Source organism: Magallana gigas, chromosome 4, assembly GCF_963853765.1.
Source record: "Magallana gigas chromosome 4, xbMagGiga1.1, whole genome shotgun sequence".
Taxonomy (NCBI): Eukaryota; Metazoa; Mollusca; class Bivalvia; order Ostreida; family Ostreidae; genus Magallana; species Magallana gigas.
In genome coordinates, this window is record NC_088856.1 from 7,557,455 (window position 1) to 7,574,078 (window position 16,624).

At 32.0% G+C, this 16,624-nt stretch overlaps 1 protein-coding gene across 1 annotated transcript; it reads left to right on the top strand.

Annotated features, from left to right (window-relative positions):
- The first annotated feature begins 1,851 nt into the window (after nucleotides 1-1,851).
- Nucleotides 1,852-15,025, top strand: LOC105331747 (ubiquitin-conjugating enzyme E2 H). The gene is made up of 7 exons (XM_011434075.4): nucleotides 1,852-2,005; nucleotides 5,316-5,392; nucleotides 6,277-6,351; nucleotides 7,081-7,120; nucleotides 7,466-7,518; nucleotides 12,963-13,091; nucleotides 14,221-15,025. The coding sequence occupies exons 1-7, from the start codon at nucleotides 1,953-1,955 to the stop codon at nucleotides 14,340-14,342; spliced, it is 549 nt and encodes a 182-aa protein (XP_011432377.1). The 5' UTR covers nucleotides 1,852-1,952; the 3' UTR covers nucleotides 14,343-15,025.
- Nucleotides 15,026-16,624: the final 1,599 nt, after the last annotated feature.

Here is a 16,624-nt window from a genome sequence, read left to right on the forward strand (position 1 = left end):
TCTTGTCAAGATTTTTTGGATGAGTCTGCCCCCCCCCCCTTCCACTTTCAAAACCGATGCTACGTGCTTGGAATCGTCTTTATTTTAAACAGCTGCCCCGTATCATTTTAATTTGTATGTATCATTTCTTGAATTCCACAAGATACACAGGGGCGGATCCAGAAATTTACGAGGGGGTGCCATTTTTTAAACTGACAGTCAGGTAATTTGAGGGCACGCAAAAATTGAGGGAAGGGAGTGCCAGACACCGAAAACAAATGGTTTTAGTATTTTTATTAAATTAAGTTTAGATAAGAAAAAAAAGAGTTAGATAAATTTTGTTTTTGAAAAATGGAAAGGGTCAATAAGACCCCCTGTTGATACGTGTTTGTAGAGGTCCCCGATATAAATGAATAAATCAATTATCTGGGGGTCCAGGGGCCGGACGAAGCCCCTGAAAGCTCTTAAATTTATTATTTAATAAGAAATTTTAAAAGCTAAATGAAGCGTACAAATAATTTTGATATTTTTTGTTGTGTTTACATAAGAATTAAAAGATTTAATTTTTTTAAAAATAGATAATTAGAAAAAAACCCCATAAATTTTGCAAAGAAAAAAAAACCTTTGGTTTTCACAAGTTTTGAATTTTTTTTACAGTGTTAATTTTTAATCTGCAAAACAAGAGTTTAAGATATGTTGGGGACATATGATTTAATTTAAACATATTTTATTGTTTGATGGAGAACAAAAGGATGAGTCCCAAATTCTGTAAACATTATAGTAGTTGAATATACAAACAAATACTTTAAAACAAAGTTATAGATATAGATAATGATACTTAATTAATTTGTCCCTCTGTCCCCCTATTGTTGCAATATGTGTATATATACATTTGAATTACATACATTTCACATTAACTTAATTGAAAGTATGTATACAATATCAAGATAACAAAGTTTACAAATCAATAAATAGATAAATAAAACATCAACATTTTAACGCAGAGAGGGGTGGTGGTGGCGGCGGTGGTTTGATCCGCATTTGATTCATGCACAACTGAATGCCATGTACATTTACATGTATTAATTTGAAAGTCATTCTTCTCTGATTGACTTGGAGTATAAGTTGTCGAAAGGTTTTTTTAGATTATATTTATTTCAATAAGATGCATTTATCAGACATTTTCAGGTACCATGACCAACTCGGTTAAATAACGTTATATATATAAGTACTACATGTGGGACATCCAAAGCGCGATAACTGGAATTGTTTAAAAATAAATCGATCTAGCTGTACATATCTTCTTCGCTGTCCAAATTTCAGTAAGATACATGTAATTTGAGAAAGTTGTGTAAGTTTACTTAATTTTCGAATGTTCCTTTTTTTATACTTTCAATTTCCCTTTAGAGATCCTCAATGAGTAACCCCCTCTCGGGCCCCATGACCCACATTCATGAGTCTACATGTATAACGTTTTTGTATTATCAATGTCATGAAAATTTAATAACTTTTTTAAAATGCTATACAATTCTCAAAATATGCATAATATCAAAATGCTACATTTATAGTATTTTCTTTCGCATTGATGATGTCATCATCGTTGACAAAGTATAAACATCATTTGTTTACATCCGACAGCTGATCGTAGAACCTCGTGGTAAAGGGGTCATGTGACCAGTATCTACACATTGCTGACCTTTGACCCTGGTATGAAAATAATGTAATCTGTTCTTTTATTCGTTTAATAAGAGTATTTTCCGAAACTTCATAAACAGGCTCTAATCAACTATATCAAAATAAAGAACTCTTGTTGGTTTTTAAAAAGAAATCTATCAAAAATCTTGCTAAGTGGGAGGGGTTAAAAATCACGTGATCTATCGTCATGCATTAGGATAACACATATCCGCCATTATTATTGTTGTTTTCAAGAAGTCGACTACGTAAACAGATATTGCGGAGGAAAATCAGTAAAAATGTCATCCCCCAGCCCAGGAAAGCGGAGGATGGATACAGATGTTGTAAAACTGTATCTTTTTTACATTTGATATGATAAACTGCAATATTCAATCCCAGTTTTTTTGGTGTTTTAAAGGGTACTAACATCTGGGGATCTGCGCGATTCGTCCGATTGGTTTCAGCCTGTTTTGGTGTGTCAGGGCTTTGTTTACAAACTTCATTAGCAATATGAAATATGAGATTCTTTGAGGAAGGATGCATTTTTATTTTTGTACTTAATTATTTCACTTCACGAAGCTTATATCGCTTAGTTTGGAATAATGATCGACGGTATAAGTCGTCTGTTCTTTATTTCCTTTTGCTGACAGTGCTGACCCCAATATTGAGCGGAAACGTTTGCTGCGCAGTCTAAAAATAAGATTGATGAAAATTTTCAGAATCTTCATAGTTTTTAAGTCGATATCTATTTCAATAAGGTATCATATTATATAATGAATATATATAAGCCATTGCATCATGGCAGCTGTTTTCAAGGAGATATTAAAAACAAAAGCTCAACTTTTCACAGTTGACCCATTTTTAATTGTGAGTTCTTTGTATTTGTGTACAATTAAGGGCATAGTTAATTACATGTGCCTTTAATGATGAGTTAACTCAAATTTAACAAAACTTAAAAAGAGCTACGTGTATTATATACATGTATATAATATATATATAAGTGTAATAGGCCTAATGATAATAATGGCCCAAAATTTATGATTTGTTTACATTATATGCTTTGAATATTATAAGTATATGTAGATCTGAGTGTCAAAAATTTTGACTCAAAATGACCTAGCTGTAGGATGGAACTCTAATTGTTATCACTCGGGCATTTACATGACTTGTGAAAATTGGTGGTCACCTATGTTGCAGTGGAACTGAACTTGAGTCCATTATACATCTGGTGCACTGTGCTAGTTCTATAACCACAGCATGAGGTACCATATCTAGGGGCCTAACAATTTTAAATTATTGGTTTGATATCTAAAGAATTTATGCATATAGTAAGTTGCTAACTTTGTTGTGGCTGTTTATAAGAGCATAAACTTTAAACCATGGTTGATATATAAACTATGTAGTTATTGAATTAATTCCTTCAATAAACTATATTTTTCTCAGCCAGTTAAATAGCGTGTTACAACGGAAATTGAATAATCATGAACATTTACACAATTGTAGTCCTACCTGGTTATACCTACAAATTATTACTTATTGTACCTGTGGCCACACACCCCTATGATATTAACCATTTGATATCTTGGAAACATTAAGGTCCATACCCAGGCTTATGTATGATATCTGGCTGATATGATATATCAGTGACTGCATGATCACATACTGTGGAATCATTAGATTTCGTGGTGTCTCAATTTTCGGGGATTTCGTGAGTACCTCTCATCCACGAATTAACATCCTCCACGAATAATATATTAGGTTATAAAGTCATATTTCGTTTTGTAGGTATAAGAAAAAACACGAAAATTCGTCCCCACGAACCTATAAAATTTCAGGAATCCACGAAAATTGGCCCCAACGAAAATTGATGATTCCACAGTATCTTTGGTAACTCAATCATTACGCATGTAGCTCCAGTGAGTTTGTAGGTTAAAACCTTAGTCCTAGGATTAATATTTGATTAACAAAATGATCAAATGAAATAGACACTGCATGTTTGATTGACAAAATGATTGAAATAGACACTGCATGCAATGACCTCTGGCTAAACAAAGATCATATAATTGCTCCCATTTCAAGAGATCTGCATATACATATATTGCAAGCAGAGGTACCGGTAAATTGAAATTAATTGTACATGCACTGTCAGTAAGCGCTAACTAATGAAAAGAATTTCAATTATTTGAAACATTCTTTCATATCTTGAAAGCCATACATGATAGTTGGTATGTCAAAGTGGATGGGATTAATAATTTCTGTAGTTATCTGGAAAACTCGTATATTTACTCGTATTATATCACATTTTTCTGCCCTTTCAGTTGATACTTGTAATAAATATAGTGATAGTCACAGATACATGATGCAACAGACCATGAGGCTTGCCTCATTCAGTGCTAAAAATTCAACTGCTGATTCATACTTTCCATCATTAAAGTATCACAAATTTACTCAGTAGCAGAATTTAGCTACAGAATTTAAAAGAGTAAGCTTAGGTGGACAGCTTATGCTTTATAAGTCATGAAGTGCTTTTTAAAAAAGTGTACGTAATCTGCTACAACCCAGTTCCTTAGTACTGTATATGTTTTGAAGCTATTGCATAAATCATTTCTTAAAATTAAATTTTGATAGCAAACAAATTACAAATTGTTATACATGTAATGTACGTGATATATTTTATGACACGAGGAATTGTGATGTCAATTAAAAAGTATGTACAAGTGAATTATTAAGTTGTGTTTCAGACAGATACTAGTATTTAATTATTCAAGTTTAGCTTCCCTATATTACACTGAATGTTAATTTTTGGTGATAGAATTTCACTGGTCATACATGTATATTGAAAATTCTACATAAAGTTTATATTTTATGTTACAGTACTCAATTTTTTTCTTCAGTATCAATTTTTCATTGATTACTCTATTTTCCCATTTTTATCCAAAACATCAGACCAAATGAAATATTAATGTTCATGAATTAAAAAAAAATATTGTTTATTAAAAGAAAGTACATCTATTGACAAATCTGAGCAAAGCTGCAATTTAGATCATGAATCAAATATTGGAAATGCATGGCCCTGCAATACCATCATTAATATTTTTGATGTATGCCTAGAGGCTGCATTGAACATCTAATATGCTTATGACAGAAAAGAAGGAAGTGAAGTTGAGAGTAATTTGTGTGACGGGTTATGTGATAGACATGCTGAGATGAGGGATGAGGATGTATTATATTGTTTTAACTGTAAAACGGGACGAATAGTGTCATGTATGTGAACTCTGACAATAAGCATGTTATATCTGTTAAATGAAAGTCTGTGATGTAAAACTTTGATAATGAATAGCACATGAAAGGGAAATTAAATACACAATAAAGTCTTGTTAATGAAGTAGTGTTATACATTTGCCAATATTCACACTGCTTAATTTTTAAGTACTACATGTATATGTTTTTGTTTCAATTCATACTAGTCAGCGACAGGCATTACCGGTAATTACTAAAACATTGATAGGTTTCTTAGATCTTAGAACAACTAATAATATATATAAAGAATCATCTGTAATTTCAAGTGTATTGTATGATGGTACATGTTGTATGTAAAACTTATATTTTTCATGTTATTTATAAAAAAAACAATAAATCTTAGCATCCTTAACCTGTATCAGAATAGAAAGTAAACATGAGGTGACGATCCTTGGGGGACTCAACGAGTTCATCGTCAAATTTCACGGACCACAGGGAAGTAAGTGACACGGTGGAATCATTATAATTAGTGGTGACACAATTATCATTACTTTCAATAGACAATTGCTCAAAGGACTAAGAAACAAGCTATCTAGGACATGTAGATTGTATATCACTTTGTTGTATATTTTGATATCCACAATCATCACATTGTACCACAATATAAAGTGTGAATGTGTGAAAATCAGCCCTGTATATTCAAATGATTCCACTGTAGTTTGTATCAAATGGATTTGAGAAAATACGTAGGATTTTGCTGTCCTCCTTGCTTTGAAAACTTTCCTGTTCCTTTACTATTGTATATAGTGTACTAAGGCTGTAAATAAAGTCATGGACATTACTTTAAATTATATTTTAAGTAATGAGATGTAATTTGGATTGAGGGAAATTTGGCATTGTTAAACCCATTTGCTCATTTTAGAAGGGACTTTAACCAAGGATTTTCTGTTGGATTACACTTTGTGATAAATGAACATTTGAACCAAAATACCTGATCTGTTTTTGATGTTAGTGAACAGAATGAGCATGCATAATCAATTCTTTATTATATGGAGTACTTAATTCCACTGTTTTGTATCAAATTGCGAGAATATAAAATCGGGAGCACCAATTTTTTGTCGTCATTTTAAAAATTCAAAACTGTCAGTGTCTTAAAAATAAAAGCAGTACTTTAAAATTGGTTAGGGTTGCTTCTTTCAATTTTATGCGAATATTAATTCCTCATGCTTAAAAAGGAATCTACAGTTTTCATTTAATGCCACTAGGACTGTATTTATTTTCGAATGTATAAGACATTGATTTATAAATTGATAGAAACATTTGAAGCAACAATAGCAATATTGTTAGTAACATATAGTTCACTTAGTACAATTTTATTTCTAGCTCCATATGAAGGAGGAGTGTGGAAAGTCCGCGTAGATCTGCCAGAGAAGTACCCATTCAAGTCGCCCTCTATAGGTATATCACCATCTTGATTATCGACATCTTGGGCTTCATCATCACCATCATCATCATACTGTTTGTAGATATAGCTTAGACATGTATTCATGACTATACTGGTTGGTATGTCCAATTTCTGTTTCATTCATTGTCCATTTCTTTCTCTGCTAGAAATAATGATTGAAAATATGCTATTGGTTGAGAAATGATACACAAAATATCAGTTCTAAACACAAGAACACATTGCTATTGTGAGTAGTTTGGAAAATTTATTACCTTAGTACTAACTTGGTAGTTATTTCCAAGGAGTCTGGATGTTAACAAAACCTATTTGAAATGCCTGTCATATTTTTTACATTAGCAAATATGTCTCCTTGTATGAACCTATAAAAAAATTGAAAACGTTCAAATATGTATGAACTTTTTCATGACTTCGCAATGATCATGGCATGCGCTTATCGCTTGTCGCTAGGGTTATTGTAAACAAAAAAATCTTGGTAATTTTAACAATTCTTTATGATTTTTCTATTTCAAACGTTGATATAAGTAATGAACAGCCATGGTAAAAAAACACTGGGATATGAACTTCGTTGGTATTCAATCAAATCTTCTGTTCACAGGATTTTATCACGTGACCAACCAAGTTCATATCCTGCTGAACTTTTTAACCTGTTTATTTTTTAATTAAATATTGATACCTTTTAGACAGCAAGGAGCAGTTTTTAACATGTTTTAATTTTATTGCAGGTTTTATGAATAGAATATACCACCCTAACATAGATGAAGTGTAAGTAACTCAATACTTGTACTGTGATTAACAAGAAACATCTCTTAAGAATTAAGAATGTGGTCTGTGCTTTTTTTTCTTTTTTTTTTAACAATTCTGCATCCTGATGTTAACAAGTCTCAATTTCTGTTAAATCTTTATATTAAATAATCAAAGAAAGCTCGCTTTTGTTTGATAAAAAATATTTATGTCATATTTTGACTAAGAATTATTGCAAGCCTGAAGCTGAATATTAATTTGATAAATACATGGTTATGTATATTTTATGCCAGATTGTTATGCTAAGGTAATGCTGATTATCCAAAGTTTCTGAATTATGTACACCATGGTAATCTTGAATTTTAGATCCGGTACAGTTTGCTTAGATGTGATCAACCAAGCCTGGACGGCTATATATGGTAGGTTTGAAAGATGATACATGATACACACAGAAACTTACTTCACTTAACATACAAATCTTTTCAACATGTTCCTTTCAATAATTTTCTTGTGATATTTTGATTCTCAAAGTTTTTTCCATCCACATTATTTGATCATTGACAAATTATTAATTTGAATGTTAACAAGAACTTGAGGTCAGATTAACATGTACCGTATTTTCCCAACGAATCGTCGATGCGGATAACTAGTCGAATTGCTCATTTTTAGCCAAAATTTTAACAAAATCATATGATACGTTGATTCAGACGATACGTCCATCTTATCACTTCAAAATGGCTTATAAAACTGCAGTAACTTTATCAGTGTATGATGCCAGGATGTCCCGATATTGCTACCAATTATTATCAATGATTAACATATAAACAATTACACTTTATACTTATGCATCATATTTTCAAATACCGGCAACATCTACAAAGTCGCTGGCATTGTTAACAATTCCCAATATCGCGTGTTATGCAAAACTAAACTTACTTTGACAGAAATATTTTATTCCCATGTATTAAAATAATTATCCACTCTGACTATCGCCAGTGTATTCGCCTTTACGTAATCAGCCAACTGTTGACTCAGCGCGTGGTCAATGTTTGTTTAACAATTTCCGGTGTCAGAGACATGCACCTGTCTCGTGTCGGACTTCAAAGGGGGATCTCAAGTGCAGAAAGCTTAGCAATTACTATGATTTGATGAAACTTGTTTACTTTGTATCCAGTAATGCAGTTACCTGCTATTGTTTTACATAGACACTGTTAGAAATTGATCGATCATTTGTATGACTTGAAAATGACGATATACGACATACCATACGTTTCCTATAAATTTTATTTAACAATAATCAAAGAATTGGACAAAAATTAATCAATGAACTATAATCACTCTTATAACGGTACTCTTTATATACACAGGGTGTGAACACGCTGTATAGATCTCAGCCTCAGGGCAAGATAATTAGCACAACCGGCGCAGCCTACTATATAAACAATAGTATTGATAATTGCCGATTACATATTTTAAGATTAAATTTGACCATAAAATATTTCTTATTCATACTTTCCACTAACAACTCTTTACTGATAAAATTATAAAACTTTAAAAACATTCCCTGGACCTACTGCAATAATTTTTTTCCATTCAAGTTTGGTTTCAATTTTACTGCGCAATGTTATCTTCCCAATAGTGGTATATGAACCATGTTGCGATGTGTTTATAAAAACGGAATGGTAAAACTTTTAATTCATTAAAAACAATATACCATTTTTAGCTCACCTGAGCTGAAAGCTCAAGTGAGCTATTCTGATCACATTTTGTCCGTCGTCCGTCCGTCCGTCCGTCTGTCCGTCCGTCCGTCTGTCCGTCTGTCCGTCTGTAAACTTTTTACATTTTGAACTTCTTCTCTAAAACCGCTTATCCAATTTCAACCAAATTTGGCACAAAGCATCCTTATGGGAGGGCGAATATAAATTGCAGAAATAAAAGTCCGATCTGTATTTAAAGCGGAGAAAACCTTGAAACTGTAGAAAAAGGGGGGTGCATTTTTAAAAATCTTCTTCTCAAGAACTACTGATTCCAATTCAACGTAGTTTAGCATAAATTATCCTTATGGGAAGGAAAATATAAATTGCAAAAATTAAGGGGTAATTTTGTGTCAAATCTGAGTTATTACGAAAATAATAATAAAGGAAAGGCGTGTTTCAATCAGTTTAATAGCTTCGGGTTCGGCATCCGGTAAAATGATTCCATACTTCTAAAACGAGGTTCTTTGTTTAAAGCAGCCATGACATTATACGAAAAAGGGTCGATCTGACTATGATGAATTTGCTTGTTGTGCAACAGTTCGCGTATGAAGGGAAATTTTGAAAGATGCAAAATATATTGGTGCCGATTTTGTGAAGTAAATTGAGGCTAAATATTTCAATGCGTTGACAGTTTTCACACATGACGTTGGTGTTAGCTTGTTCTGATTTTCGTTTCGTTTTCATTATCTATGCTTTGTAACCTGGAAACTATCGTCTGTATTTCGTGATTTTTACGTATCAAATCAAACAGAGACTTCGGTAAATCAAACAGTTAACTGTTTTCCTGCGCAAATTAAGCAAAATCTGATGTAGGGGTACTGAAATACAATTCATTCTATCGGTAATTCGGCATTATCTTTTGCGTAATGGAAGATTAATGCAATAGCTCGGCATTTTCTCGAGTTTATTCAGTTTAAATAGAGTTTGATATCGCTGACGGAAATATGTAGGTATATACATGTATATATATGATTCATTTCGAAAAAAATAAATTGTGTTCTTTATTTGTTATACATGTAGTGCATGTTTCTTGTGTTTAATTGTTTACAATTTCTATTTACTCACCATATTTGAGTGTTAAGCTTCGAATTGTAAGCAAGATACATAGATTCTCACAATGCTCACAATTCTATGTTTGTACACAGATCTTAAAAACTAAAGATTAAAAAAGTAAAAAAAATGTCAATATTTATTAAGAAAATTTTCAAAGTCTGTTCTTCCAGAAACCAACTTTAACAACTTATTGTATTGTAAACTTAACCTTTTTAGCTCACCTAAGGTTGGGGCCACAATGGGGGGGGGTCGAAGTTTAATATAGGAATATATAGAGTAAATCTTTAAAAATCTTCTTCTCAGAAACTAATCAGCCATGAAAGCTGAAACTTGTGTGAAAGCATCATCAGGTAATGTAGATACAAATTTGTGAAAATCATGACCCCCGGAGGTAGGGTGGGGCCACAATGAAGGATCAAAGTTTTACATAGGAATATATAGAGTAAATCTTTAAAAATCTTCTTCTCAGAAGCTAATTGGCAAGGAAAGCTGACACTTGTGTGGAAGCATCCTCATGTAGTGTACATTCAAAGTTGTGAAAATTATGACCCCCGGGGGTAGGGTGGGTCCACAATGGGGGGTCGAAGTTTAACATATGAATATATAAAGTAAATCTTAAAAAATCTTCTTCTCAGAAACTAATCGGCCAGGAAAGCTGACACTTGTGTGGAAGGATCCTCAGGTAGTGTTGATTCAAAGCTGTGAAAATCATGACCCCTGGGGTACGGTGGGGCCACAATGGGAGGCCGATGTTTTACATAGGAATACACAGAGTAAATCTTTAAAAATCTTCTTCTCAGAAACTAATCAGCCAGGAAAGCTGAAACTTGTGTGAAAGCATCCTCAGGTAGTGTAGATTCAAAGTTGTGAAAATCATGATCCCCAGGGGTAGGGTGGGGCCACAATGGGGGTCAAAGTTTAACAAAGGAATATATAGGGTAAATCTTTAAAAATCTTCTCAGAAACTAATCAGCCAGATGATTCTTAATAATTGTTAAGACTTTGGCCCCAGGACAATTCTTTGGCCTCCCGAGAAGGTTCAGAGTTTGATGTACGTTTATATCCCGTATATAAACTATTGTTAAGGATCTTTTTGAGAACTGCAATACTCAACATATGATATGACTATAAAATCATCCTGTTAGAAAAGGGACTGATTATAAACATAAGAATATCCAGGGGAAAATGGATTTTATTTATACAGGATGTACATGTATTATTGTACATTGTCCAGATAGTTTGTATTATGACTCCATTAAACTGATTTTATCATACCTTTTGTTCCTCAGGTGAGCGATGTGGCCCATGGGCCTCTTGTTTAATAACTATTATTATTATGTATTCTAGTAATAACAGATGGGTGAAAATGATAATTATTAAAGATGAACAAAGAATTCAACAACGTAATTTTCAATCACACAGCCAACTCAAGATGATTGAAACCAAAATTTTTAATACTATTTTTAACAATTTTCTGACCTCAAGCCTAAGACAAGTCGATCAAGACGATAAGTCGGATGGTCTGCTTCAGAGAGAAAAAATAGCGACTAATCGTCGGAAAAATACGGTACTAAAAAACAACAATTTACTCATTTACTGGATCTGCAGTACTTTGAAAGAGAACAAAAATTCAAGAAAAGGAATATTGTAGCACATTGCGTAATAAAATGAAATGAACTTCTGGTTCTCTATGCATTAAAACTAGGTTCGTTATGATATTATTGGTGATGTGTTGATTAACATAGTCTAAAACTGATACCTTTCTACATTTAAAAAAAATAAAAAATGCAATTGATTGGATGATTAAATTCCTTCTATCTTTTATGTAAATCCTACTTGAAAGATGATTTGATTAATTTTAAATGTATTCCTTTACTCAACACAATTTGATTTCATACACTTGTTTTATTTATGCACATCCTAAAAATTAATAGACATTAGAAAAATAAATGTTATTATTTTAAGTCTTTTTATAGAGGTTAAAATTAAAACACATTATTATTCTAAGAAACTGTATAACACTGAAAAGAAGATCTTTTCTGAGCTTGTGGTACATTAAAAGTATTAAATTAAAGATTTCTAAACTTAACTATATTATAGATTTAAAATGTACCAGCTGCTATGAGAAGATCAGTTTCATTTTTTTCACAGTTATATATTGCATAATAATTTGTAAAACAAAAAAAAATCAAAAAGCTTTAATGAGACAAAAATGTTGATCCCACTAACACTAGTCTTTGAATCAGATATCTTCTTAACTTATCTCCTGGTGAATTAAATAGTTGCTGGACAATAGATGTTTGAACTTATCTGCACAGCTATATTGTATATGCATGTGAATTTTTATTTTTCTGACATGTCATTACCATCTCTTTGTAATTAAAAGAAAAAGCAATGCCAGTCCCACAAATAATAGGGGAATAGTGAAAGCCCTGAAAGAGTATGGTTGGGCAAATTGTGCTGAAACACATTAAGAGTGTATTATTTTGGGCAAACTGCTGGAAGCCCGCATATTAGAGGAGTGTGTGATGTCAGTCTAACTGTATAGAAATTCCACACCTTGGTATCATTTTTGTAAACAAAATTATATCGGACTCGTCTGCACATTATTAAATTATTGTCTCGAGAACTGAAAGACTTGTTTACATTGAAATACCATTTACCAATTTTTTTCCACCAACTAAAATACAACTTGTCAAACTTTTGTTTTGGCGTTTTTATTCAGCATTTACTTGAGTGAGTGTAACGAATTGAGCTTACCCCTGAATTCACCATATGGATTTTCAGTAACTTTACATTACGATTTAAATCAAATTTAATCCTATATACATTTGAGAATGTTAGAAATTATTTAAGTAGAAAGCTGAAGTGCATCCTTCCGGGCAAACCACACCTTCACAATAAAAACTTAAAGCTTAAACTTTAATGGTGAAACTTGTTCTGAAACTTTATAGTACCTTAATGCATGTATTTCAAACAACTTGAAAGCAAGCTTGCTAACCAGTTTCCAGTACTTTCAGTACTTTGATTTTTGTACACTTTTGTTTTCACAGATCTGGCCAACATCTTTGAGGCTTTCTTGCCACAGCTCCTGACCTACCCTAATCCCATCGACCCACTGAATGGAGACGCAGCCGCCATGTATCTCCACAAACCAGAGGACTACAAAAAGAAAGTCCTAGGTGAGTTGAAAGTTTTGTATCTACTGGATAAAGATCATTAAACTGTTAAAGGATTATTGTAGTGTGATAATGTAAATTTATTTTTTGTGACAAATTTTTAAGGCGTCGAGCTAATGCTCGGCAGCCTTCGAGTGATCGTCTGGATTGGCAATCATCCAAAAATTCATGCACTGCACCGCCTTTTAAATGCGCACAAAAAATAAGTTCCTTAAAGTATTAAACGTATTACAATATTTTTATTCCATTTATTCAACTACATTGTGTAAAAAAAATCCAACTTTGCCTCCCTGCAGGTTATTGATAACTCTTTGCATAAGTATAAATTTGCCTAATCAAGAATGGCGGATGAATACAAAAGGTGTAAACATTCACTAAATATTATTTTGTTATTTGATATACGACTATTAGTACAAAAATTCAAATTATTGATATCATTTTATCAATCTATATAAAAGAAAATGTCAGCTCGATGCCTTTGTGGCCGTTCCGGCCTTTGATTTACTTGTAATTTTAATGGAATTGCATCTCACGATAATAAAATTTCATGATTTTTGTACATTTATAAATGAATCTTCTAATCAGGGTTTTTGAAAAAATTTATATTGCAACTGATTGTGACAGTTTTCAACTATTAATGTAAAATTGAAATTAAATGTTTGTTGAACACAAGAAATATTTTCATTATGGCTTTTGTTGACTATGTCATTCATAAGAAGAGTTTCCTAACAGTTGTTTATAATTATTGTACGTGAATGTGATTAGAAAAAAATCTGTAGCAGTTTTTTTTTTTCGGTGACTTTGGGTCTGATGTTTCTGTACAAAAATGATGTCGACATAAAAAATAATGTGATTTAATCCCTGAAATCAGAACTGAATGTGTTATGTCAGTATTTATGTTAAAGTGAGAAACTGAGAATAAATTTATCATGAAGTCAAGAAATATGTCTGACATTTCAATGTCTGAGCCAAAAATGTTTTAGCATTAAATCCATCAAAATACCTATACCTTACCTATACTCTAGAACCGTGTATTGTCTTTTATGAGTAATGTTCCTATTTGCTTGATGCCTTTTTTAGTGCCATGCATTGTGTTATATTACTGATTCTCCTATCCATGTGGTGTTTACAGAGTATGTGAAGAAATACGCCACGGAGGAAGCCCTGCGGGAGCATGACGAGCAGCAATCATCGTCCAGTGAGTCCAGTATGAGTGACTTTTCGGAGGATGAAGCTCAGGACATGGAGCTATAACCTCTGGCCTTTGTTGTGTACATTTACCTCCCTCTCCTACCCAGCACTGCTCATCTTTACTCTTACCGACAAAGATATTGTGAATCTCTCAATCATTTTAACATTCATGATTTTCTTTCTTCCTGTTCAGTTTCTTTGTACATTTGTACATGTACCATTTTTATTGTTTTGAATTTGTATTGGGTTTATTTTATTTGTATTATAATTCTATTTGTTTCATGCCATGTGACAAAGATAAATCTTGAAATGCCATGTTTTCATTATCAGAAATGGTCATTTTTGTATTTATGGTGTTTTTAAGAATTTGGATTAGATGTGTAATATTTGAAATTACAAACATTTAAAAAAATGTACTTATACAAGGTAATTAAAAATTATGTTGGAGCTGTTTGTCAAGTTTTACATTCACAGAATCTTTTCCCATGGTATCAATGTATATTTTTTGTTAAGATATTTGAGCAGTGCTGTGGATACGGAATTTTTCCTTCATTTAAGGGGTCGTTTCTTTGGAGAAAACTAATCATGTATCTAATGTTTCTCTCATTATGAGAAAGCAGATATCAATTATTTAGATGGATTTCTCTTGCAACTAGTTGATTTTCCTTGTGTGAAAGTAAGTTTGGTTCTGGAAATTGTGAATGGAAGTGGATGATAAATGAATGTGCATTTGTTCAATAGTTTAACATTTATTGTTTATTGAAGAAACATGTATGTAAGATTATATTGTGTGCTCTTTGTTTTGTTGCAAAACTGTATTTGAGAATCATTTAAGCAAAATGTCTCTAGTTTTTCCACTTACTGGTATTTTTCATCATAAGTGACCAGGATAAAATATTTTTGAACCATTAGCAAACAATTTCATGCATGAAGTTAACCTTTATAAAATCTATTTTTAGAACTGAAATTATAATGAGATTGACACCCATTCTCATAGGATAGTTGCTCTAAAGATTCTCTTTTGATAAAGGACCACAGTAGTGTGATGTTCAGTAAGGTTCTCCCAGAAGATGACCCCTATCTACCATTGTTAACATTTATCACAGTGTGAAAGATGTGTGATTAGTTTTGAGTGCTGTTTTCCCCTGAGAATTTGCTTTTCTTGTTTTTAAAACTTTTATTGTTTTATTTGTGGCTACACATGCATGTAAACTTCCTGTGTGCTCTGTATATAAAATATGGCAATCTTTTAATTTGATTGTAAATTGTATGGTAACTGAAAATGTTTTTTTTTTGGACAGTAAGCTTAAGCTTGTGTCCTGTACAATTGGTATATTTTGGTTTCCTTGCAGCAGGTAGCTTATTGCCGTAGCCATTGCGTTGTTATGTTTTAATTGTGATAGTTGATGAAGCGCCATCTGATGGGTTCACTAAACACAAGTCCTTATAGAGTATCATGTATCTCTGCAGTTATTTTATTTTGAAATTGTTATTGTATTTAAGTAAGTTCTTTTTCTTTGGATAAACAAAAATATTATGGATTTTGCTGACAAATAATTAAGAGTTTTAAGCACTTGCTACATTATTGTGTGGATATTCAACATTTAAAAACTTATTTGCATTAACGTGTGTAGAATTATAATATGTGTTCATCTTACAGTGTACATAGTACTTGTGTATAATCCTATCCAAAAGAGATAATTTTTGTTCGAAATGTGCAGGTTGAAGGCATTTTACTCAGATATATTCTAACTACATAAATTTTTTGAAAAACAATATACTAGTAGCAAGTGTTCTTTATAATTAAAACTGACTAATTCTTTACCCATCGACATTGAATCCACGCTTTTCTATTTCCCCCATAGATTTTTTGATTCCCCCTGATTTCATTGAGCGCTCCACGAAAGGTAAACGTGATTGGTTAGAGTGATAGATCATATATATGTATATCACAATTATATGTATTTATTATTTACAGATACAAAATAAAGTAGACAAATATTAATTCTCTTTAAAAGATTTGTTTTTGGAGAATAAGATGTATTTCTTACGCATTAATATACTGTGTGGGTTTTTTAAAAACAGTAATGAACATATCATAACTAGAAAGTAGTATCATTAGTATTTTATTAAATTATGATTTATGCATGTAATTGATAATTTAAAGAGACATTTGATGCATTTCGATTTAGTTTAAGTAAAAAATGTACAAAAAATTAATTGAAGAGTAGCAATTACTTACTAGTAGTGGATATTTAATCAAATTATGTGATCATTCATCCAGCTATTATCGATTAACAGATACCACGGATAGTTTGTAAATTACAGCTCTAACGTGTTCAAGA